Here is a 27,172-nt window from a genome sequence, read left to right on the forward strand (position 1 = left end):
AATCACCACTCTTCAGAATGCAGGGAGGTAAGAAGCATAATATTAAAGAAACAAACAAAATCCATTGCCTGTTATATCTGTTTAATAGGTTTCTAATTCATTTTTAGATATTCTTGGTCAAAATAAAGAAAAGATTGGCATTTTCTTGTGGGATGACTGAGGAATGAAAAGTATCCACAAAACAGCTTTAAATCCTAAATGTTACAAGACAATGTGAACCATAGACCCTAGTAATTTTAAAGTCAGCAGGCACTAAATATAAGTCCACATTCCCATATCTGCAATTCCAAAATCCACAACATTCTGAAAATCTAAATCTGTTTTTGTGGCATCAAAATCTGATATGAACTTGTAAGAGATTATTTATCCCACTTGGTGTTTTCATTCATGTCTTGCTGTAGAAATATTCAAATATTTCAAGACGTAGTGCTATCTCAGATTCCACTAGGAGTTTACGTAGCTTATACACACACCATATTACCTTTATTTTATTTTTTATTGAAGTATAGTTGATGTACAATATTGTATGTTACAGGAGTACAATATAGTGACTCACAATTTTTAAAGGTTATACTCCATTTATAGTTACTATAAAATATTGGCTATATTCCCTGTGTTGTATAATATATCCTTGTAGCTTATACATAATAGTTTGCACGTCTTAATCATTTATAATGGAATCTAAAAAATACAGCAAACTAGTGAATATAGCAAAAAAAGAAGCAGACTCACAGATATAGAGAACAAACTAGTGGTTATCAGTAGGGAGAGGGAAGGGGAGAGGGGCAATATAGGGCTACGGCATATTACCTTTCTTTTAAAGAAAAAAAATCTGAATTCTCAAATATATCTGGCCCATGGATTTCAGACAAGGGCTGTGAGCCAGGCAACTGAGCATATACAAATATACAGAAGACAGTCTAGAGGAACTTGAACTTTAAAAAACGGGAGAGGGGGGGCTTCCCTTGTGGCGCAGTGGTTGAGAGTCCACCTGCCGGTGCAGGGGACACAGGTTCATGACCTGGTCCAGGAAGATCCCACATGCCGTGGAGCGGCTGGGCCTGTGAGCCATGGCCGTTGAGCCTGCGCGTCCGGAGCCTGTGCTCCACAACGGGTGAGGCCACAACAGTGAGAGGCCCGTGTACCGCAAAAAACAAACAAACAACCAAACAAAAAAAAAAACAGGAGAGGGGCTTGTAGATAATAAGCAAGTACTTATAACAACATGTGAAGCAAAGTAACAAAAACCTTGGTTTTAGACTGACTGAATTTTTGGTGCCTACGGCACATCTAAATGATGATATCTAAAAGGCCATTGGATACAATTCTGAAGCTCAGTAAAGGGTTGATGCTGAAGGCATAACTGATGGGAAGGAGCAGTGTCATCAAATTATGGACCTGGACTAGGAAATGAAACAAGTGAGGGAGTGGACAAAGAGCAAGAAGGGTAGCCAAGAACAGAACATGGGGGGACACCCACATTTATGAAGGACAATGAACTGCATAAGGAGATGGACCAAGAAAAGTCAGAGAACCAAAAGAAAGTAACGTTACACAATTCGAGGACTTCCACCAAGGAGGACAGGATCAGAGAGATTCAGGAAGATACCTGAGTTTCTGTCAAGTATTTTAGAAGGTGAAGGAGAAGGAAAGAACAGATAGGTTCTTCCGAGCTCTTTGTTCAGTGAGCGGCTGCTATATATTTTAATTTCCTTAATCGAAGTGCTAATCCCCACCCAGCTCTCAAATACTTCCAAAGACCTCACAAGAAAACTGTGATTAAAACCCTTTACTATGCATCAAATCAAAATAAACTTTTCAAAAATAAATTCCCAGAAACCTGGGTTCAAGAGTGATTTGCCAATGCATACTAGATACCCATGACACGTTTCTTAGTTAAAAGGTGGTTTCTTTCCTCTTCAATTGGTCTAATTTCCAAATGATCAGAAGTGTTATGTGTGTTTAAGAACAACATTTACCAAGTTCTTACTTGGTCTTTCATATGTACTGCCTCCTTCAATCTCCACAACTCTAGGTCAATATCATTATAATACTCCTATTTCAGAAACATAGGAGACAGTAAAAAAAAAAAAAAAAAAAATGTGCCCAAGGTCACCTATCAGGTAGTAGTACAACTATTCTGTAGTCTAGAATTTTGAATATTTTCATTATTGCTGTTACTATATTCATCACCATGAAATTATACAATAAAAATAATAAATGAGTTGCATGTAAGGTGTTCTTCAGGCTTCCAAATGAAATAGGTAGATATTGACAAAAATATTTAAACTTACATGAAATACTACCAATAACAAAACTGTTTATTTAAAAAATGAATTCTGCTAAAATCCTTCAAATAAGATAAAAATAAAGCCTGCTTTTCTGAAATTCTATTAATTCATTAATTCAACAAATAAAATTAAGTACTTAACATAAGCAAAATATTATGCTAGGTACTATGACAGATATAAATATATCTATAATATGGTGCCTACATTTTAGCAATTATGCTCTAGTAGAATATAATCACCAAGATGCCTTGGCTACCATTTAAGCAAAATCCACAACATGGAAAGACAAGGAAATATACTCCAGAAATTAAATGTGAATTGGGTATGTAGTTTTCTATTTTATTTTCCCAAATCATTATTATTATTAGAAATTCACCAACTTGTTCATCGGAAACAGAATTTCCATTTAAGTCTGAAGAAGGGCTTGTTCGGTCACAAGGAAGATTATCATCAGAGACATCAGTATTATAGCCGCTGCCAGTTGGAGAATCAGAAGAATTATTGGATGTCAGCACTCCACCCCTTTCCGTGACATTAGCTTTACCCATAGTTCCAAAAGTATTATATAAAACAGCACCAGACTGTCTTCCTCCTATCCAAATGAAAGAATTTATTTATTAAAAACACTGTACTCTATCATATCCATAAAAATAAAAAATAAAAATCGCATGAAGATTTTTTTTCTCACCAAAACTTTGCCCTTATCTATAAAAGTGATATAATATTGCAATATCAGGTAAGGAATTATAGGCATATACACTACTATTATACATAACTAAGCCTAAAAGTCTTATACACAATTCAGCCTTCCTATTTTAATGTATTAGTCAGTAATGTAAAAGAAAATAAATATAAGTCAGTATCGCGGAATAAAGGATTTACAGTATTTTCATCGTATATGGCAAGGCTCTACTAATCAAAGATCCAGTTTCCAAAGATGCAAACTTCCAAAAGTTAAGAGGCTTTATATTTTATTTGAGAATTTTTTCTGAACTATGCACTGCTTTGCTCAGGCATTTTACATGTCTAGATGCTCTGCTAGTTTTGAATCACACAATAATTTCATTAAGCTCCACTTACGCAATTGGGATGGGGCACCCACTCCTAGTAAATAATCCCAGATGCCACACTTTCTGCTTGACTATGCTGATTCAGGTTATTGAAAGTCATGATTGTTCAAAACTTTTCAGCAGTGTGTGGCCAATTTGTTCCCCACTTAAGCAGAAATTTTTATAAAAAGCTTACCTTTTATGGTTAAATTTTCAAGTCCACATTCAAACATTATCCATCCCCATTTTTCTTGGCTGGGACCTATTCGAGTTACATCTGGAACAGCCTGCTGATCAGTTTCATCCACAAAAGCAAACTCATCCAACTCTTCAAGAGTAAATAAAACTTTGGACTTCTCAAAGGGGATAGCAGTGATGGCACAGGTACCAATATCTATTATCAAAAGAAAACAAAATGACCATTTTTAAAGACAGAGGTTTGTATATTTTTTAAAAACAACAAATAACGTAAGCATGTGGCACAGTGGTTGTCTTAAAAGATATCTTAGTATTCTGTCAAAAAGAAAAATAAACAAATGAACTAACCAATTTCTAAAATAGCACTGCCTAATGTCATACTACTTAAAAAGCGCCAGAATCATGTTGAAGTTAGAGGGAGAAAAGAAGATTCCATAATTAACAGATAAGTGCTCAGAGACAGGATAAATTCATTTCTGAGAGATTATAGGGTACTCTAAAAATCTAAACTTAAAAAGTTCCTGAATAATTCAGTTTCATAGTAAACTATTTTTAAATACTTTCTCATCATTTTACAAAATAAAAAATTATTTTAATTAATTACCTAGCCTTAGGAAAAACATTATTTTCCAGGAAAACTATAGCTTTCACTAAAAGATTGCTTTATGCTAACATATTTTATATAACAATTCATCACAGATATTGCCATAATTCCATCCCTTTCAATATGCAATATGGGAGCCAACATCCTGAGTGCCTGGCAGAGATTTTTAGTTTATCTTACTGTTTTTTCATTTCTTTCTCTGATTACAGCTAATGAATACAGAAAAGCAAAAAGAAGATTAAAAAAACACATGTAAATTTACCACCCAGAGATAACTTGTTTACGTCTGAACTAAGTTTTCTTCTAGCTCTTTAGAGATCATTTTACAAATCCAGCTTTGGTTCCCACCTTTCATGTAGCAGTCAACTATGATAATTTCCTCAGTTCATTAAAAATTCTTCCAAGTTATTAAGAAGCACAGCCATGTCTATTATTCTTATTGCTGCTATATTTTACAGATCTGACTACCTGCTTCTGATACCACTATTAATTCTTTTTAACAAAGCTGTGCCTACAGGACGATTTTAAAAAGAAAGAAAGACTATAAAGATCATACTCTCTGTTCTACAGTGAGCAAACAGATACCATGAAGAAAACAGATGCGAGATAGAAGCAGTTTCTAATTTGGGGCCATACCACCCACCTTCCCACCAAAGTTTACCTTCCATCCTGCGCAGAATGTGAGTAATGAATAGTTAAATACTATGTGTTCAATATATACAGAGATACCTTTCTCTTTCTTATATTGATAAAATACTCAAATTGTAGCAAACTCCAAAGGAAAAAAAATTATGTTTCCTTTTGCAAAATCCTCTTACATTTATACATGTCAAAGAAAAATATGTTGTAGACTCCTACCCGTTGTATCAAGACCCCTCAGTTGCCCATGAACTCGATGAATGTTTAACTTGGCTGCAATCTCTTTGCCTTTTTCCGCTCCAGCGTTTGATCTGAGAGATCCTGATGACTGAGGCTGCATCTTAGTGGCATGAACATACCTATCAAAATTTGATGTTCTACCAGGGTCTGCACTGTTTGAAGTCTCTTCAACCACACCTCTTTATGAAAAAAGAAAGAGTATGGTGGTTAACATTTAAATAATACATAGTTCAGTAAAAACATTTAACTAGTATTTTTTTCTAAATCCACTATTTTAATTAAACCAATATTAATAACAAATTCTTCAGTGTTTACTAAAAGATAGTATGAATAAAAACAGTACAAACTTTTTAAAACCTACTTTGCTAATCTTAAAGTGAGATTTGAAATTCCAATATCAGTTCTGAGTTTTAACATTAGAATTTTCCGAAATGTATTAAAAGGATGGTTAAAGCTTGCTTTTACATCCAGCAAGATAGTCATGGCTCAAATTAATAAACTCTTTCTTACCTGTTCATACGAACTTGTGTAGCAATTCTGTCAAAACACAGTGCTACTAAGGAAACATGAGTCACACTTCTACTAGGAGCTGTACTCGGAGATTCTTCCACTGAGGCTTGTAACAAACATAAGTTCACCTAACACACAAAATGTCACATATTCCAGAGTTGAAAAGTAAAAAGTTATCACTTAAACATAAGATATATAGGAAAATGAAAAACTACCATTAGGAATGGCATATCTATGTGTATGAGAGTAATGAAGAAGAAGCTTACAAACTCTCATAAAATAATAATTAAATTCTTACTGGATCAATGTGAATTATTTTAGTAAATATTACCCAACATTCTGCTTAAGTAAACTATTTACATTACATTAAATGTTACATTAGATCATCAAGGAAATAAAATATATATTTTTGATATTACAATCTATTCTACCACCGTTCAGTTTAGTAAATACAAAGGATAAAAACGACCAAAATATTCTCTTTCAGGAAAACTTGTTTAAATATTAAATTTTTACCTTTGGTATGCTAACATTAGCCTGAAGACCTTTAATTGTTACATTATCTTGCTTCATTGTAAGATTTGTCTGTGCTTGTCCTTGGTTAGTCATTCCTATGGTAGAATGTTCAGTTTTTGTTCCTCTAACATCCTGTTTGGAAGATAGCTAAAAAGATTGAAAGCGGAATTATTATTTCACAGACCTTTCGTAATTTCCATATCATCTACAACAGCAACTTGTTATTCACTGTGCTCCTTTATACCCATCTAGGTACCAGCTGCCATCTGGTTTAGCATTCCCAGGCTTAAAGTCCAAACCTTAGAAAAGCTAGAAAATAGACTGGCAGCCCCAGTGTTGAGAGAAGTGATACAAAATAAAGCAAAATCAGCCTACATAAAAACATGTACTTGAGAACATATTTGGTTTCTGATAATTAGCTCCTTGTTGGCTGGGAATATTTTCAAATTTCTTTTTTGATTTGTACTCCTCTAGCCAAACTACCTATCACATGAAATGCCAATATATCTTGAATAACTGGATCACTAAAAACAATCAGCTTTACTTTCACCTTGCCTCTGGTCCATAGTCCAAATGCGACTCAGATACATCTGAAAGTCAAGTGGACAATCACTAGATGAGGATTAATCACCAGGATATGACTGCTAAGAAACTGGCTTTGTGACTAGGACCACAGTGTTAAGTAAAATATCGCACACCAGAAGACAGTGAGTGACTTGATTCACCGAGGTGAACAAAAATAACCTCAAAACTATTAAAATACAAGTTATCTAATCACAGAGGAAAGCCAAAATAATATGCAGATTTGCTTTCTTAGTAAATGAATGTACCACTCCTAAACAATACTCATTCACTCAGGACCAAAGCTCTTTAGGAAAGGCTTAGAATTAAACTACTTCCAAAATAAAAGAAAAAATAATGCTACATTTTAATAAATATTTTACTCCTCTTATGCTGTCTCTTATGGAGCCAATGACATATAAAGCTTATTTAGAAATGTTCACGTATTCCAATTTAAATGACTAATAAAATTTTAGTACATTCAAATTTTTTTCAAGGTTGGATATTATGCACCTGTGAAGAATACTCAATTTGCCACACTCACTGAACAAAAGGTTCTTACATTTTCTGAGAAGGTAGTCTTGCTATTTTGGACAGCTTCCCGGAGGACTTTGACATGTAGATCATCCACAATTGCAGCTGGATGTCTAGTACTAGCACAATGAACCATGGCTTCAATATACCTGAGGGAAGAAAAACAGCATATGAAACATTTTAATATCACTTATGATCTAGTTTATCTAATTTGTCCCATTATGTTCCATTCTAGATTTTATTCATCTTAGTTTTGTCTCCCTAGATAGACTATATCTCCTTGCAGGACAGACAATATATTATTTCCTCTTTATACCTTCATTAACCAGACAGTAGTAAGAATATCAAACTTAATAATTAGTGCCTGGGTATTTGATAAATTTTATGCTTATCAGCCCAAAAGCAAAAAGTAGAAAATACAATGTAATATAACTATTATAATATTGCAATATATAATTATTTAGGCTGAAAAAGTAACAAATGATAACTGAAACACAGTCCTTTTAAAATATATTTTCATTTCTATTCAATCAAAATAGCCATCATCATTCTTTTTCATGAAAATACTATATCACATACACTTATTATTTTATAAAATAGTAGTTGTAGTTTTAGACAAAATTAATACCTGTCTAAAGCTTCAGCCACTAGGGGAGTCAGAACAATATCAACGGTTCCTTTTACTTCAACTATGGCTGTTGTTCTGGTCTGAGAGACTGGTTGATCCAAAGTCCACTCTTCCGTTAATGTTTCATCATCTGTGTTATCAACAGCTTTCTTTTCCAGAGGAGTATATGGTGTACTATACAATTTAACAAGCGAAGTATATATTAAAAAGACCAGTATATATATGAAAAAAATAGAAGTTGGAGCTTCCTTAAGATGAGTGACCCTTAACCTTATACTTATTTCAACTAAAAATTTCATGAAATTGGACTAGATATTATATGTCCCAAATACTCTTCAAGGACAAGACAAATGAGGCAGTAAAATGCAAATTGTTCAAAGATGGTTAATATATCAAATGATAAAAAAAAATTTTGATATATTTACTTGGCAGGGCTCTACCAAAATATGAAAATTATAATACTGAACTCTTGTTAGTTCCCAATTTTAATATGCCAAGTTATGGTTTGCATAGTATGTCTAAAAGAAATGTTACTGACTACTTATACATGTAGGCAAAGCCATGAAAGACAACAGAGTTGAATTATTTGGGTCAATTTATTCAAAAAATAAAGACAACAGTCAAGTAAAGAGTGGTTATTCCTCAGAACGAACTCTCTGTATCTCATAATCAAGAAAGACTGACTTTAAACTTCAAAAGTATATAATTTTTACTTACTTTGAAGTTGATCCTGAAAGCTGCATTCCTCTGTCTAGTAAAGAGTTAGCTGTGAGCCCTTGTTTGATAACCTAGAATAATATAAAACATTACTTATAGACTAGAATTTTAATATTAATTATTCTGTAATTTTATGCTATAAACTGATACTTGTGAATATCCAAATTACCTTGTTAATGTGATTTTGATATGTATGATATAAATATTTAACAAATTGAAAAAATCACAGGAAATATTCAACTGGCAATTTCATTTTCTAATTATTCAGAAAAATGACAGAGTAGGGCTGTAAGGATTTAGCGAGAGTAGACTATACAACTAAAGCTTAAAAGCAAGTGCTTTAAATGTTTTTCCTCCATAGTTCCTCTTTAAATTGTGCTTTTTTTAGAAAAAGCTAATTTTAGAGTCTTGTAGCACAATCAACTTTTAAGTGGGAAAGAATCCCAGAGTAACATTAAATTATAGGAAAAGCTAGATTGTATTTTATATCCATAAAAGATAACAAATAAATAATGCACTTGAATAACCAAACTAAACCCCTTTAAATGCTAGCCTGTTATTTAGATTTAATGAAGAAAAATAATTTCTTATGTTCTATTTTTGAAGTTGTTTAAAGATATGAATTCCTTGACTTATTTTCTCCAGAGATTTGACTGCCTAATCAAACTAGATTTATTGAAAATACTACAATAATTCTAACCTCTCACAGCAATTCTAACCTCTATTTTTCAGAGCAAGTGCAATTCAGTTTTATACTGGAACATTCATTTACCAACATATTTTCACATGGAATAAAGAGAACATTTTAAAATGTTGGCATGGGTAACTTATCTTAGGCAAGATAAGAAATGGGCACAACCTTAAAATCAAAATTTTGTGACTCTCTGTTTCTTCTTCCTTCAATACATATTACTCAACTGCATTTATGTCTAAGGATATTTCACTCCACTTATCACATTTCCATCACTAGGTCCAAGCCCATCATCTCTTGCACAGGCTGCTGCGACAGCCTCCTAGGTGATCACCCCAATTCCTCCTTGCGTAATGACAATTCTGTTCCACTTGGTAGCCAAAGTACATGAGATCACATCACATTTCTTTACTCATGAATTTCCCAATGAAATTAAAATTCTAACTACTGATACCCTGGTCTACAGGTCCTTAATGGCCTCGCCTTTGTTCAGGTCTCTAACCTCACCATGTGCAAAGCTCTCTGCTAACTCACTATGTCTCATGCACAGACTTCTTTCCCACTTTAGAACTTCAGCAAGGCCGATGCCTGTGCCCTGAATATAGTATATAGTGCCCCTAAGTCTTCCCTTCCTCAATTCCTCCTCATCCTTTAAGTTTCAGTTTAAATATTACCTCCTGTGATTGACCTTTCATGTCAATACAAGCTAGGCAGCCCCACTCCCCATTATTCTCTATCCCAGCATCCTTTATCTTCATAACACTTCTGAATTCATAATCATATACTGTACTTATCCATTTATCTATTTACTGCCCATCTCTCACCCTAAACTATATGCCCCATGTCTGTTTCCCTCACCACTGAACATCAAATGACTGACACACAGTAGTATATAATAAATATCTGAATATAATATGAGAATATTAACATTTAGACACTTCAAACAAGTATATATATACATGTTAGTATATACCACATGAGATTTTTGAATTGTTAATCAGTTCCATAAGATTTTATATGCTCAATTTTGGTCTTTAAAATCATAAAAAGTTCTCTTATAAATTTATAATTTTATAAAAATGTCTTCATATTGGATATTATCACTAAATTTATTTTGACCTATTTTTAGCTTTCCTAAAAAAAACAAAAAAGCTATTTACAGAATACATTACAGAAAGGGACAATAATTAATTAATACTAAATTATAATATCTCAAATACCAAGTGTACAGAACTAGATTTGCATAGAAGCAGTTAAGGATTAATATAATAGAACACCAACAATTAAAAACTATTTTAAAATTTTACTTTTAAGACACAGAAAATATGAATTCACAGAGACATGATCCTAATCTTAGAATATAATGTTGACACAGACTATACGTTAATTGTTAATACTCTGACGATCAAATCTGAAACTATTCCTTAATTTTATATGCTTAAATTTATAATACTCATCAATAAACCTGAGGCCTACTGTCGTACATGAAGCCATGACTTCAGGAATTTTATCTTTCAGAAAAGTAGCGAAATGACTGAGAGAGTAATTTTTTCAATATCTTAAAAATCAATTTTCCTACATAAATTTATCAGTGGAAATTAATGATTTGGCTTCTACCTTAAAAGTTGGAACAGAAAGCTGTTCAAATGATGATGAGCTTTCTTCACTGGTTGGTGTATCCAGATCGAGGGGGCGATGCAATGAGGACTTAGAGGTTCTCTTGTTGGTTGGATGCTTCACTGACCAATTAATTACTTGGAATTGTGTAAGGTAAGTCTGATAGCAATTCATCACAGGTTGCTGAGAAGTAATCTGTTCGCTCTCTACTGTTTTCTCACTTTCTACAACATACAGATGCTCTACAACATCATCCTCTCCACCTAATGCAGAAACAAAGGAAGCCTGGGAAGGATGAGTTTTGAATGGCAGAGTCCGAGGATCCTGAATGCTTTCTCCATGGCCAGTAAGTGGTCCTTCTACACTGTGATATATGGAACCCCTACTGTAGTCAATCTGCTGGGCTTGCTTTTTCTTCTTTTTTCTACCTGGATAAGTTCCAGGGCCTTCGTCACTGCTAATGGGCTCAAATTCTTCAGCTGCAGAAAAGTAAGCTTCACTGTCAGCCATTGACATGCTGGAATCCATTGATCGATATTGATGAAATGAATTAGAGTCTGCTGATGGTGTATATGGAAATGAACCAAAACTTCTTCTCTGCTTTGGTGAGTCTAGTACATTTTCATCACTTCTGGAGACATCACTACTAAACTGGACTCCAACCGTAACAGGCTGCTTGTCCCCATAAAAAGCAGCAGTAAGGCTCTTGGTACTTCCAAGTCGGGTGGAACATACAGAGGCTTGTCGTTTCAAGGGAGATCTCAGGGGAGACTGACCTACTGACTTATCCTGAGTATTAGGAGACACAGGGCTATTTCCTGAAATTTCTGTAGGAATGCTAAAACAGAAACAAAAACTATTAACATTTACTGCACACCATATAATTTATGTATAAATAGAAGTACTTATAAAATCCTTTCTGTATATATTAATCATGTATTTTACAAATAAAGGAAGTTGTAAACTTTTACAATAAAATATCCATACAAAGTAGCAAAACAGTACAATATATGTTCCTACCCCACAGAGTTCCAAAAAAATTGAGGCAACTTAAAACACAATAAAAATTTAAAGAAACCCAGAGTATAACCCAGAGTATAACTGTCTGTCCATAATCCATGAACACTAATGCACTTATAAGTTTTTTTTCCCACATCCTTTAAAAGTTTATATAACAAAATATACCAGGGGCCTTTGATTAAATGAGAGGAAATGAGAGAGGGAGAAGTCACAGATAACCCCAATATTTCTGACTTCAGCAACTGATATTTACCATTTACTGAGGCACAACCGTTTACTGAGGCACAACAAGTTGAACACGATAGGCACAAGATCATTTTTTAATATGTTGAGTTTGAGCCCTCCATGAAACATCAAGAAGGCAGCTAGGTTCATAGGGACAAAGGTTTTGGATGGAGTTTTTAACATTTACAAGATGTTAGCTACAGATCATAATTGAAGCCGAACAGTTACTAAGACTGCCTAGGGAAACAGTATAGAGTCAGTGGAGAAAAGGGTACATAACAGTCTTAAGGGATAATGACATTTAACAAATGGCAGGCTGTAAGAGGAAGAGAAAGAAGGGGAGGGAAAAAAAATGGAGGACTTGGAAATAGAGACGGAGAAGGAAAAGCCAAGGAGATGGGAGGAAAATCTGAAATGTGCTATCAAGTCGAGAGGAAAGTGTATTTCAAGAACAAAGTAATCAACTAGGGGCCAAAAGAAGGACCAAAAAATATTCAACACACTGGAAGGATAATATCCAAATGTTAACAATGGTTCACTCTCAGTGGTGGGATGACAAGAAATATTCATTTTTCTTATACTTTTCTGTATTTTCCTAACATCTGGAATGAATATATATGTATTACTTTTGTAATCAGAAAAACAACAGCAAATGGACATTTAAAAATAAGTTCAGGAGGAGAAAAAATTCTCTACAACAGGTGAGTTGAGAGAGAAGTTTTTCTTGCCACAGTTTTAAGCACTTGTAATCCTACGATCAGGTTTCTAAATCTAATTGAATACTGACCTCACTTGGCCATCATCTCTTTTCGTACCATGCAAGAATTCTTTCTGAACCAAATGATTATCGGCAACAGAAGAGGGACTTTCCTTTTCACCAGCCAATAGAGGCTGTGCAGCACTAGAACTACTATTCTCTTCTGAAGAAGAGGATGAGCTATGAGATCGCAATGGTACTTGTAGACTAAGGTGCTGAGTTTTTCTCTCTACTTCTATTCCCACTGATTTGTTTTCCCATTCTTTCCTCTTCATGCCATTCACATTACCTAAACAAACAAAAAAGTGAGTTACATAAACATAATAATTTCAAAAGCAATCTATGAAAAATATAATAACTTAATCCAATTCCCTGTTTTTAAGTGTATAATCATTTTTAAAAAGCACAAATAACTAATTTCACATAGGAATATGCTAAACACTACAGAAAGATATCAACATAAGTATGAATCCAGAGTCCATACACAGTGAATTTTCTTTTTTTAAGCTATTTATATGAAAATTTTCCAACTTAGAAAACTTTCAAGAGTGATAACCAAGCCATCAAAGATATTTTACTCGAAATTACCTATCTTAAACACTTTGCCCCCATTTGCTCTATTTTTATAAAGACATAATATTTTTGAAACCATCTGAGAGTAATTTGCAGATGTAGTAGGCTTTTACCCTAAATACTTAAAGGTTTATTTCCTAAGAATAATAAAAAAACACAGTATAATTATCAACTTGGTATATTTGGGGTTTATAGCATACTGTTATCTAGTCTACCACATGCTTTACAAGTTTCTCAAATGACCCAATAATGTCCTTTAAAGCACTTCTGCCCTCTCCAGTATAGGATCCAATCTAGGTCTGTATATTATTACATTCAGTTGTCATGTTTTCTTTAATCTGGAACATTTTCTCAGCCTTTTATAAGAGCCCCGTGATGTGTTATGTAAATTGGGGGTGGAGAGGGATAAAAGGAGAATTCTATAGCTGCTTAGATCCAAAAAATAACTACTGCCCTACTTCCCCTCTTCTCCAGCCATCCTTGTGCTACTCAAGAAAGAAGAACATACTAGTAGGAGAAAACATCTCTCCAAGCAGAAGGCACTTCTACACGGAACTTAAGTAGTAAGAAGACTTAAGAACTTACAGTATAAGTAATATTATTTGCTTCTACCACCACAAATGTAAAAATCCAACAAAAGTCAAAAGAAAAATGGGTTTGAGTCATTTCTAAGTGATAGGAAACTAGTGTTCACTGACCTTCCAAGGAAATTCTTTAGTTCCATTGATATGCCCTCCTTGATTCTATCCTGACACTGTACATCTATATGTGGCTCCTGGAATACACAGGGACTAATTCCAATCTTCCCTGCACAAGAAACTTATGGCAATTTACCAATTACAGCTCATTCCTGAGAAAATCACTAGGAGACACAGACACTCCCTATTACACGGTATAAGAACTAAAATGAGGTTTCTTTTGTTTACTGTTAGAGAAATTGCTATTTTCTCCCTTTTATACCATATGTAAATTCCCTGTAGATTTTCTTCCTTGAGTTTGCGATAGTTAAATTTTGATCTGCAGATCAGAAAATCAAACAACGTCTTTATAAATAGTGCCAGCTCTAGTAGGGTGGAAAGAACTAAAGTGGTTTCGATGACTGTAATTCTAGTTTATGCTCAGCCATATACATGACTTTTTGACTTCATGCAACTCAGCCTCAGTGATGACTTCAGTTACTTCACCATGTACAGGGAAAATAAAGAACTCACATGGTAGTTTGTGGATGAAATAAGAAATGCCTGTGAACACCTTTAAAAACAAACATTATTCAAAAGTAAGAAAGTAATATTATAAGAAGACAGCTAAGTAAATTTTATTTCGTATGTTTCTTGACCTTTAAATGTCAAGAAGTTTTGGTGTTTGCTGATTTTATAAGATAATCTGCTCTTATTCTAGTAAAACTGCTGAAGTCAAGTAATCTTAAAATAACATGTACAACTTTATTAATATTCAGTGAAATATCATTTAAACAAGAATTTGGCATATGTAGTAGTCTAGCTCTTTCCTCTAAGAGCTCCTTACACATGAAAATCAATCCAATAAATTCTTAACGTTAAAACTACTTCTTTTCTATCTTTGTCTACTGACAAAAGGCAGAGCTAAGTTAATGTTTCTGAATGGATCAAGGAAAAATAGCTAAATACTGGTGAGATATCAAGACTTTTCTACATTTCACTTCTTGACAGCATGGCAACTTAAGCAGTAAGTATTGCACTTAATTGTAGGAATACACAACTAAGAAACACAAAGGAAAATGCATTTCTGAAGTCTTTGGAGAAAAGATGCTAGATAAATATAAATCCAGTATGCCTAAAGCCACCATTCACTGTTCATATCAAACTCATGTATTTGCAAAGCTATCCTACAGGCTCTAAGACCAAATTTCTCTTCTTGACATGTACAGTTTTAGTAAGAAGAATATTTTGCAAAAGTAGTGAATAAAATGAGGGCCAATAGTATAAATATTTCTATGGATAAGTTTTTCCTATAAAGGTAAGCTGGTAAAACAATCATTACCTCAAAGCATAGCTATTCCTAAGTATATTTCTGGAATCTGGATTCTAGGGAAATAATGATATATAAGGAAATATTTAGAATAAGTTGGGCTAGGAAAAAATCACCCATGTTAACCGCAGAAGATCTGAATAGTAGATCTACTTTTGCCTTGTGCAACTCTGAAAAACTCACTAGTCTTATCTGGTTAGAGTTAATCACCTGCAAAGACTGCTCAAAAAACTAAGTTGAACAAAGTAACACTGAACTTCTCTCAGAATGGCATAGGGATGAAGATAATAAAAGATTAACACAAGTGACAACACATTACCATCTACAATTTTGGGAACTTCTTTAGTAATGATCCATTCTCCAGGCTGTAGCAGAGACTGTCCATAATACATATCAGACTCTGCACTTGTGCTTGAAAATGCAGAGCTACTGGAAGGTGTCAACTCTTCAAGTCTGAAGAAATCTAGGCCAGTTACTGTGCCGCCGAAGAATCTGCAGCCACCAAGACAACCACACTTGTTCCTACACCTCTTATTCTTCAGGGTATCATCTGGCCACAAAAACCACAACCTAAACAAAACCCAAAATGAAACAAACAAAAGAACAACAACATAACAAAAAATCATTAAGAAATCAGAAACTTTTGAGCAGATAATCAATTAAATATAACTTAATATTTTTAAAGAAGTTTGTTTTTACAATGGACTATCTTTTTAATTATTTTGCCTTTCTTAAAAAAATAAAGTCTCACCATGGTGAGATGAAAATAGGTAGGAATAATAATGAGAAATAGAGCATATGTTAAAAAAAAACACAAAGAGCTAAAAAAGAAGCATATATATAAAAATTAGACATTTAAATCCAGTTTAAAGATAGCAGTAAACATTCTCAAAAGAACTAAAAATTTAAACATTAATCTAAAAAATAGCCAAGGGACTTCCCTCATGGTGCAGTGGTTAAGAATCTGCCTGCCAGTGCAGGGGACACGGGTTCGAGCCCTGGTCCAGGAAGATCCCACATGCTGCGGAGTAACTAAGCCCTTGCACCACAACTACTGAGCCCGTGTGCCGCAACTACTGAAGCCCGCGCACCTAGAGCCCGTGATCCACAACAAGAGAAGCCACTGCAATGAGAAGCCCGCGCACTGCAACGAAGAAAAGCAGCAACGAAGACCCAACACAGCCAAAAATAAATAAAATTTTAAAAAATGAATAAAAATTTAAAAAATAGACAAAACTATTAGTATAGATTATGCTTAATAGATTATTATCTTTAGCATTTCAAAGCCTATTTCTAGTACACCAAAATGTTATAAATATGGGGCAAGTAAAAAATTATTTCTCAATAAAATCAAAATAATGCACCATTCTATATTTTAGGAAAAAAAATTGTAATGATTTTGTAATAAGGACTCTGAATAAAGTATTGAGAATTAAGACAATAAGATGTCTGTAAAATTCTGTAAAATGTCTGTAAAATTCTTCAAGCTCTGTGAGTGACCCCCACAGAAAACTGTCAGCATTTATTAACTCCCCTTTCTTAAAAAATATTATATAAGTCTGGGAAATATATCTTTATTCCTTTTTTTTTTTTTTACTTTAATAAAACCTCATATTAACAGTCCATTTTTCTAAGCATTTCCACATGCATTATCTCACTGGATCCTCAGGGCTCTCATAGGAAGACAGAATAGGTATTGCATTTTCACTTTACATTCATTCATTTATATTTCCTGAACATATCTACTGTGTGCCTTGTATTGTGCTAGGCAAAACTGACATAACCTTATCCGTGTGAAGTTTACAGTACAGAGGCAAAGACAGGCCACAAATAAGAATATCTAATCATAAATTACAGTAAATGCCCTGAGGAAAAGAACAGGGTGTTGTGACAAAGAAAATGTACGTAACCTTTCAAAAAATAATATTTGAGATATGAAAAATAAGATGGAATAAATATATCAAGCTAGAAGTGAAGAAATTAATATATCAAATTAGAAGAGGAACATCCGTCTAGAGAAGACAGAAGGAAAAATATGTATAACATATGTAAAGCACCTGATGCAAAATCTGGAATATAGAAGTTGTACAACAAATGTAAGCTCCCCTTCCCTGTCTTTATATAAACCAATGTGCTAGTTCTCAAACTTCAGCTTGCATTAGAATCACCGGGAGGGCTTATTAAAATATGGAGAGCTAGGCTCCACCTCCAGAGTTACTGATTGAGGTCTGGGAAGGCCTGATTACTAACAAGTTCCAAGGAGGCCTTGGTGCAGGTGGTTTAGGAACTATACTTTTCAGAAATACTAATCCAATGAAACTAATGGTCTGGGAGTCCAGTAACTTTTCCAGTTTTATCAGAAATGAATACACCTACTCCCCAAAACTCCTGGGAGTCAAATATGCACTAAGGCAGCCAAAGCAGAAGATCAATGAGCTACCATGTAGGGAGAAGCAATACACCACGGGCCCTAAACAGCCCTACCTGTTCTTGCTGGATATGCCAAGAATGCAAGGCTCTGACCAGGCCATTTCTCAGGATTGTGCTGATAGTAAGCAACCTTAAGGGATGAGGTAATGTCTCACCCTGGAAAAGAGCAGGCTTGCTTCCACTTATTATAAAAGTAGAATTTTTATTCTTAGGTAGAATCCCTAAGCTCAGTGTGCCTCTTCTGTAATGTATCCCACTATGTGTAAACATCCATCATGGGTCTTTTCTGACACTCCCATGGGACTCAGGGATAGGGGTACCAGGTTTAGCAAATACAAATAAAAATAAGTTTGTCCTATGCAATATGTGGGGTGTACTTATACTAAAAAGTTATTTTTGTTTATCTGAAACAATTGTAACTGTGCATCCTGTATTTTATCTGGCAATCCTACTTGGAGGGCACAGGGAACCAATGCAAACATTTTTGACTCTGGCTAGCGCTTTTGCTGTGAGTAATAAAGTCTTCTGTCTCTTACCAGGTTTCCTATATCTTCTGGCAGCACTCAGGAAACTGTGGCAGGATAATTTGTCAGCTTGTAAGTAGGATAAAATCTCAAACTCTTCACAATTCTGAACAAACCACAGCACTGAAACTAACCTAAATGAGGCCCTAAATCACATGAAGCCACCTCCTTAGCTTCACTAATACTTTGTACTACCACCTGACCTATCAGAACAGGCACTGGGTTCATACTTACTGGCTTCCTGAGCAATAATTAACAAAGAAACCAAAGTTTCTTTAAACAATATTCTCCACACATGAGTTTTCGTACTTAGATTTACAAGATATCAACATCTTAAATAAACCTAAAAGATTAATGTAATCCCAATAAAAACCTCAAAGGGATTTCTTTTAACTAGAAAAACAGTTCTTTGGGAAAAGTTAATAGATGAAAATATTTAAACATTTTGTGAAATGAGTATGTGTTAGGTATTAATTTTTCCTCTATATTTGAATATATATTTGCAGAAAAATCTATTTACATCCTTGGCTGTATTAATGCACACACGCCATTAAAAATCCAGATGGTTTAGAGTTTTTCCTCTATATCTGAATAGATATTTGCAGAAAAATCTATTTACATCCTTGGCTGTATTAATGCACACACGCCATTAAAAATCCAGATGGTTTAGAGTTTTTCCTCTATATCTGAATAGATATTTGCAGAAAGATCTATTTACATTCTTGACTGTATTAATACACACACACCATAAAAAGTCCAGATGGTGTGTATTAATGCACATACACCATAAAAAAATCAAGATGGTTAGGAACAGAAAAAAATAAGAAAGTACAGGGGTCACGCGATTACTAGCAAAAAGAGTGTTCTCAAATTAGTACAATAAATTACAAAAGGGAAAGGTTAACATATTTGACTACATAAGAATTAAAATCTGTTTAACATGAGAATAAAAAAATAAAAGCAACAAACTGTAAAATATTAGCACCAGGGATCAGAAAAGGGCTATAATCTATAAAGAGCTCTTAAAAATTGGTAAGAAATATACCAAGATCCCAATAAATGAATGTATGTAGAATACTAGCAGGCAATTCACAAATGAGGAAATAAAAATAGCCAATAAATATTTGAAAGAAAGTATTAAACTCAAAATAAATGCAAAATAAAGCAAAGAGATACCAACTTTCGGTTATTATAAAACACTCAAAGGGTAGCAAAGGTGCAGTAAGACAGAGACTCTCCTAAAAAGCCACTGGGAATATAAAATGAAATAATCTTTCTAGGAAGTAGTTTGGGAATGCATATAAAAAGCTCAGTTTTTAACACAGTCATACAACCTTTTAAGGAAGCTATTTAAAGGAAATACCCAGAAATCCTGGGAAAAGCTTTGATGTATAATGAAAGATTTAGAAACAATCTACGTATTTAATGTAAGGGCAATGGCTAAGTAAAGCACAATATACCTTTTTGATGGGTGCATTATCATTTGTTTAAAAGGAGCTTTATCAGTCCACAGCTTGCAGACGCCAGCCTCCTGACCCAGCAAAAACAAGCTGCCCAAGGGCTGCAGCCAACGTAGAACCCACAGCCTTCCCAGTCTCCTCCCTTCTCTCCTCTGTTCTCTCCTCTCCTCTGTTCTCCAGACTTGCCTACGGTTTGCCACAGTTTGCTTGTCTTGAACTGCAATTCTTTGCTATTCCCAAAAAAACTCATTTTGCTGGTAAAAACAAACCAGAAAACGGGCTCTTTTGGTTTTTTTAAGGGCAACATTACATACATGCAGGATTTTTAAATGTAAATACAGGATGATTTCAAGTATAAGAAAAATACACTAAAAATACTGGAAAGAAATGTAACAAATTCAGTGTAATAGAGCTATAATTATTTTCCTTTATTTCTTAATAGTTTTCTCTATTTTTAAAATAAGCTTTATAAACTTTAGAAGGGAAGAGATGGGGATGGAAAAAGTCATACTATCATTTTAAACAGATGTAATTCAGTAAGAAGCTTTGGCGACTTTTTAAAAAGCAGATATAATCATTTCTTAAGGTTTAGGTACTCTTCCCTGCAGTTGTGAAGGCCTACAAAAGAAGTTTTGTAGAATAAATGGTGATTAGTAATGGTGTTTTCTAGGAATGACATATTGGAAGTGCAGGCCTGTGGTGAGAGAGATGGGAGTGTAGTGCTTTACAAAATGTTATTTTGGGGCCAGTAATTTATATTTGTTTCACTGTTGACATACACAGCATGGGCTTAGAAACATATCAAAAAATAATGTTTTTTTCCAGCAACCACACCATCATCAGATGATGTATACAATGTGATTACTTAAATATAAAATCTTTATTTATTCTTTGAGGTATACCCAGCACAATCACATTCAGTCTTTATTTTAGACATTCTTATTCCATTCTTAACGGTAGAATTTCCTCTATAATTATCTAGTAATTTTCATCTGAACTTGAGACTATTACCATTCCTAAATTTCACTTACCTCTTAGTTCTGGTATCATGAGTTTCTAAGAAATGTCTTTGCGCCTCATGTTTAGAATGATGATCAGCAGCTAATGCAATATCAACAGTAATAAGTCCTAAGTTGGCTGACCCAGCTTCAAGCCAGTAGGCCCTCCGTAGTACTGCAGGCTGAAGCCCAACTCTGGAATTATTCAATTGTTCAATGTACTGTCTCACTTGAAAATCCTGAATTGCAGCACTTATTCCTTCCCCAACCGACTGATTGTGGAGATTACAGTTTGCAACCCGAATTGCACCCATCTAAAGTTGAATGAAGAAAATGAAACAAAACTGTAGTTTTGTACTTTTAAGCAACTTGCAGTAAACTATAGAATAAGTAATTATTTCAAATTGCATGAAATATAGAGGAAGAAAAGAAAGGGAAAGGAAAAAAGAGAAAGGGGAAATAGAAAAGATAAATGCAACAGAATAAAAATAAACATTCAATTTAAAAAAGAGGATAAAAGGAAAAGAACTTAATTCCAAAGGAAAATGAGAGATGGAGGAAAGAAAAGTTAGAAGAGTAGTAAGTAATGAAATCACAGAATCTTAACAAGGCTTGATTTTAAACAGTAAAGTAAGCAGCAGTGGCAAACAAATGTTTCCAGGAGCCAGACAGGAAATATAAATGAATAAAACCTAAAGGAATTCAAAATTAAATCTTTTAAAAACATTACTAATTTATGTTCCTGCCATATAAGCACGCTACCAGTTTATATCCCTGCCATAAAGCAAGGTCATAATAATTCAATTAGAGTAAAAAAGTAGTGAAAGTGTGCCTTTAAAAATTAAGACTGGAAGAGAACACAGATGGTATAAAATAGAAAGCTATCTCCTAGAATTCTGTACTGTTCTGCGAGATGGCAAACTATAAGTATGTGTTTTATTTCAAGAAATGGAGGTTTGGTTTGGCAAAAAGGAAAAAGAATTACACTGGCCAAGAAATAGACAAATGTGTACCTTTATATTTGTAGCACAGCCATGCTCCACAATATAAATATCAGCTCCATCTACTGCTAAACGAGTCATAGTATATTTCAAATCATCTGAAGTTGGACAAGGCCCAGGAATACAACTCAACTAAAATGAAATGGATTCAACATTTAATTCTTCACCATCAATTCATTATTTTGATACATAAATCTGCTTATTTAAATAAACACAAGTCTTGTCACATGTGTATTTTAAAATATCAATTAAATTTAACTTTTTTATAATGATAAATTATATATTTATAATTAGATATCTTTATAATGATAAACAAAATAATCAGCAATTAAAGTCTTGCCAATTAGAAAACTAATAAGCAATGATGTGTCACTTTCATTCAAAAGTGGCATGTGGCAATACTATACTGACAGAATACATATAAAGCTTGTTATTGAAACTCAAAAAGAACAGCCAAAGGAAACTGACAAACAACTTCACAGGTTTATAAGGACTGTATAGGAGTTTAAAGTTGTAAGTTTTTCTTAAGAGTATTTCATATTCCATTCACATGCACATTTTTACACACATCCACAAATATATGAACTGTAAATGTTATGATGATATCTAGGAAAGTCCACACAAATTTATTTTTGTTTTACTCCTAAAACATAGATTTGGTCATGATTAGGTTAGAAGATAACATACATATCCCCAACTTCAATGAACTTCTTTGGGAAATGGCAGCCCTGAATAAATTACCAGCCCAACAGCTTGTACTCTGCTCATCAGTGGCAGAGCCAGGACTAGAAGGCAGGTGTCTTGTATGATAGTCGGTGTTCTATACTAATATATTTCCTCCACACGAAATAGACCTTAAAAAAAATCTGACCTAAAATGACAGAAAGAATATCAGTGGATGTGTGGAATAGTGTCTGACTGCGAAGGGTCACAAAGGAATTTCCTAAGGTGATAGAAATGTTCTAGATCTTCATTGGTGGTAAGGGTTACACCAGTATATATAACTTTTCTCAAAACTCAAACTTAAAAAGGGTGAATTTATTGTATGTAAATTATGCCTCAATGAAGTTGATTTTTTAAAATTATAATACAACTTAAAAGCTCTGAGTATTAGTAGGAAAAAAAAAAAGAGGGAGGAGATACCTACAAGTATGTACAAATTATTGGTAAGAAACTAATGACTAAGGAACCAATTCCCTGGAGCCTGGCATTGCATTTATAACAAGAAAATAAATAATTTTATCACCAATTACAGCTGTTTCCTTTATTGATGGTAAATTAGCACAGGTTACAGATTTTCTTGGACATAAAATTAAAAGCAGAATGAATTACTTCCAACTCACAGTAATATAATAGCAAACATACAGTTTGTATAACAAAAGAAAAAAGAAAGGAAAGACACATAGAAAAGAAACTAGAAAGAAAAACTAAACTGTTAGCAATGGCTATCTCTATGTTGTAGAATTAGGGTAAGTTACTTTTTTTTTTGAAACTACAATGTTTTCCAGGTTTTCTCAAAGGAGCATACTTAAAAAATGTTCCCCACCCTAAATGCATAAGGAACAGTGCTTACTACAAAATAACACTCTGCATCTCTCTGCCCCTGTACATGATTTTAGGAATTACTATCTACTTTTTACAACCCTCTTGAAGGTACTGTAATGACCCTTAGTCATGGTAGTGCAATGCGGTAGAAAGAGTGTAAGATCTGGAGTCAGGAAACTTGGCAAATGCCCAACATTGCTAATCATGTTAAAGGAGAATATGTATGTTCCAGAAGGGTCTGCAAACAATGCCATGTAAGGAATTTAACCTTCTTCCTCCAATTTCTAAACCTTCTACATAAACACACATCCATATCCCAAAGAGTTAGTATAATAATGCAGTAAGAGATAAGACATAATTTTATAATATCTCCATTTATTTGTGAATGTATGTTTTAATAATTACCTCATATTTTAACTATTTACAACTAAATAACAAGTGGCTATAAATGTTCAAAATAATTTTAGTAATTGAAAAAACTGAACTTTGGTGTTTACTTGATGCTATGTACAGTTGATTTAAAGCTGATATCTCTTTCACTTCGAAAAAAGCCATAAATGTTTATAATACTGCTAACATATCTGTTAACATACCTTGGATTCACAGAACCGACGATCAATTCCATGCTGACATACTATTACTGATTTTGGTCTTTCCAGTTCATACTCCCGACATACGACATGAAAAACAAATGTCTGTCCCCACTCCAAGAGACAAGCCAGCTGCAAATAAGCCATGTCAGGTTGACAACACTGTTAGCATTCTAAACAATTGTTCAGAGTTTAAAATCTTATCAAGAATATTAATACAGCTTGAAAGAATCCAAAGAGTGCCTTATACCTGCTACATAATCTACTTGTTAACCAATATCATTTTTCTACCTTGACATCATTTATAAGCTTGTGTTACTTTTCATTTGTGAATGACAAAATGCAGTGCCAAAATGAAAACTCATTTCAACTGAAAACTTCAACTTCAGCAACCTCTAAAGCAAGTATTTTTTTTCAAGGTTATATCTTTCTTCTTATATGATTAATCGGAATCCTCTGCACAGAAAAGCACCGAAAATTCTCTACCTAATAATAAACCAAGCTTTGAAGTGAAATTTATATCTATTAAGCTACAATTTTAGAAAATCAGGTATTCTGAAGATTGAAGAACTTTTATGAATAGAAGTTTAAGTAAGTATATATCAATTTTTCATCAAATATTGAGTTTAAGAAAAAACCTTAATTTTATAATTGGTTAGTTTACAATAAACACTGAGACACGGGTATACACGGTATTATCCCCCCCCCAAAAAAAGTACATATCTTGAACTCTCAGAAAACATGAATTTCACTTTTAAAACATACAAAGAATGGAATAAACACTAAAAGCACGTATGGATTCATGAACCTTGCAGGAAACAGTGATGCCATGATTCTAGTGCAGAAGAAAGAAATGTTTCATCTTCTAATAAGGGCAACATATATGAGAGTCTAGCAATCTTTAGATTAAAGGAATTGTGTCCAATCTTGGAGGGTCAGCACAGCTTCACTGCATGCTTGCTGGGAACAAACTGTTTTGTTATATGCTTCAGTTTTTACTTGTATATTTAGAGACAGAAAATGGCAGATAAAAAGACAGTTATGAGGCTACTGAGCAATGAATATTTGTTTTCACCATTATATATTTCTTTCCATTCATTTTTATATAAAATATCCCTTTTCAATTCCATTCATTTTCCTACTATTTCTAGAATCTTAATTTTTGCTGCCCTCCAACAATTTCCTTCAGATACACAAGGTATCTAGTCTTTATTCACCTGCTTGTTGCCACTACTTACCTCTAAATTACACGTATTTCACACTCATTCTGTAATTCTTTATTAAAAACTGAGTATGTACCTTTCTACCACATTCCAATCTTTTGAAACACCAATTATGAAACGCACATTATAAATACAGGCATACCTCAGAGATACTGTGGGTTTGGTTCCAGACCACCGCAATAAATTTGCAATATAGTGACTATAACAATAAAGCAAGTCACAAATACTTGGTTTCCCAGTGCATGTAGAAGTTATATTTACAAGTAACTAGTAGTCTATCAAGTGCACAATAACATTATGCCTAAAAAAACAACATACATACCTTAATTAAAAGATACTTTATTGCTAAAAAATGCTAACCTGAGCCTTCAATGATTTATAATCTTTTTGCAATAGTAACTAACATCAAAGATCACTAATCACAGATTACCATAACAGATGTAATAATAATGAAAAAGTTTAAAATATTGCAATAATTACCAAAATGTGACACAGACACATAAATTGAGCAAATGCTGTCAGAAAAATGGTGCTGATAGACCTGCTTGATGCAGCATTGCCACAAACCTTCAATTTGTAAAAACAAAAAAAGAAAGAAAGCAAAATCTGTGAAGCACAATAAAATGAGGTATGCCTGTAAATGGCTCAACAGGTGAAATATTACAGTAATACAGACATTGGACTAAATTTCAATGGTCCATTTCTAGAACTAAATACAGTCAGCCCTCTGTATCCTTAGGCTTCACATCTGCAGTTGGTTGAATCCACAGTTGGTTGAACCTGTGGATGCAGAACCTGTGGATAGGGAGGGCTGACTATAACCCTTTAGGCATCTGAGACCCCTCAAGACTAAGTGGGACAGTGAGGGGGAAGGAGAATTTATCCAAAAGGATCACAACTAGCACTCCAGACCAGATTTTCTCACCAATAAATTCATTTTTATTTTTCTAAACCAGTATCCATATCACTAAGTGGAGGTTCAAAAGATTTTGTCTTGTTTTGGGACATCACAAGTAAAGAATGATGCTACCTTAATAGTATAAATGCTGTTTTCAAATCCTACTTAAGAAATATACAAGGTAAAGTTCTTAGAAAATTATTCTGTGTACTGGGAAAACAAGATTGTTCCAACAGTGGAGAGCCAAGTAATGTAATTTTAATAATATATAATTTGATTTCCAGAAATTTCTCATCCTGAGTTTTTCTCAAAGAAAGTCTTGAATTCTTGAAAGTATTACACAGAACTATAAAACATCACAGCCGTCAATTTTAGGTGGCCCAGAAAAGTGAAACTTGTCTCTGACTCATATAACACTAAGAAAATTCTGAATGGCAAGTGGAAATAAAATGAACATTCAAATGGGCATATAACCTATTTTTGGGGAGGTGGGTGAGTAAAGGAAAAAAAAAAAAGTCAGGAGATAGCACTCTGAGAACTGAGAACATACCTGTGGTGCTGTGACCTTAGCTGTAAGGCTTCCAGCCTGCACATCAATTAGCCATGCGTATTCTAAGGAATCACTTCCCAAAGTAAGACCTTCTGCTGAGAACATAGCATGTGCTCTCAGCTGGAGACCTGACAAATTGATGTGACCTTCCCTGAGCACTTCATCCACAGGGGGTCGCTGCTGAAAACAATAATAAGACTGTAAGAAGCATAAGAAAAATCAGCATTATAATTGCTAGCTGCTTTTTCCCCCAGTGACAAAAGGTAAAAACATGGTATTTGGAAAATATGACTTTGGGATCCACAAGCTCCTAACACAACCTTGTACCCATAAAAGTAGTCTGTGTTAAGCTTCTTTAGTGACATTATCCATAAGAGCCCAACTGCAAAGCGAGACAGCAAAGTCCTAAAAAAAAAATGCAGATCTCTGATTGGTAACTGCCTCAATGAATAAAAAGAAACAAGTATTATAACTGAGAGGGAATGTAAGAGGCCAATCTTTTGTGACAAGGCAGGAATCATGAGATCGAAGTATTAAAAAGAAGAAAATAACATGGAAGAACAAAGACCATTAAGA

General features: G+C 33.9%; 1 protein-coding gene across 1 annotated transcript in view; it reads right to left on the reverse strand.

Annotated features, from left to right (window-relative positions):
* The window catches only part of BLTP1 (bridge-like lipid transfer protein family member 1), a 207,766-nt gene that overhangs the window by 94,692 nt on the left and 85,902 nt on the right, over positions 1-27,172 (reverse strand). The window contains exons 23-37 of the mRNA XM_079919926.1: positions 26,597-26,776; positions 23,929-24,057; positions 21,803-21,922; positions 20,823-21,103; positions 15,697-15,947; positions 12,828-13,086; positions 10,796-11,633; positions 8,488-8,558; positions 7,771-7,944; positions 7,171-7,291; positions 6,048-6,194; positions 5,532-5,659; positions 5,001-5,200; positions 3,537-3,734; positions 2,672-2,883 (exon numbers count right to left, since the gene is read on the reverse strand). Of these exons, the coding sequence (XP_079776052.1) occupies positions 2,672-2,883; positions 3,537-3,734; positions 5,001-5,200; positions 5,532-5,659; positions 6,048-6,194; positions 7,171-7,291; positions 7,771-7,944; positions 8,488-8,558; positions 10,796-11,633; positions 12,828-13,086; positions 15,697-15,947; positions 20,823-21,103; positions 21,803-21,922; positions 23,929-24,057; positions 26,597-26,776 (3,309 nt within the window). The remainder of the gene's footprint in view (positions 1-2,671; positions 2,884-3,536; positions 3,735-5,000; positions 5,201-5,531; positions 5,660-6,047; positions 6,195-7,170; positions 7,292-7,770; positions 7,945-8,487; positions 8,559-10,795; positions 11,634-12,827; positions 13,087-15,696; positions 15,948-20,822; positions 21,104-21,802; positions 21,923-23,928; positions 24,058-26,596; positions 26,777-27,172) is intronic.

This window comes from Stenella coeruleoalba (assembly GCF_951394435.1).
Source record: "Stenella coeruleoalba genome assembly, chromosome: 4".
NCBI classification, from domain to species: domain Eukaryota; kingdom Metazoa; phylum Chordata; class Mammalia; order Artiodactyla; family Delphinidae; genus Stenella; species Stenella coeruleoalba.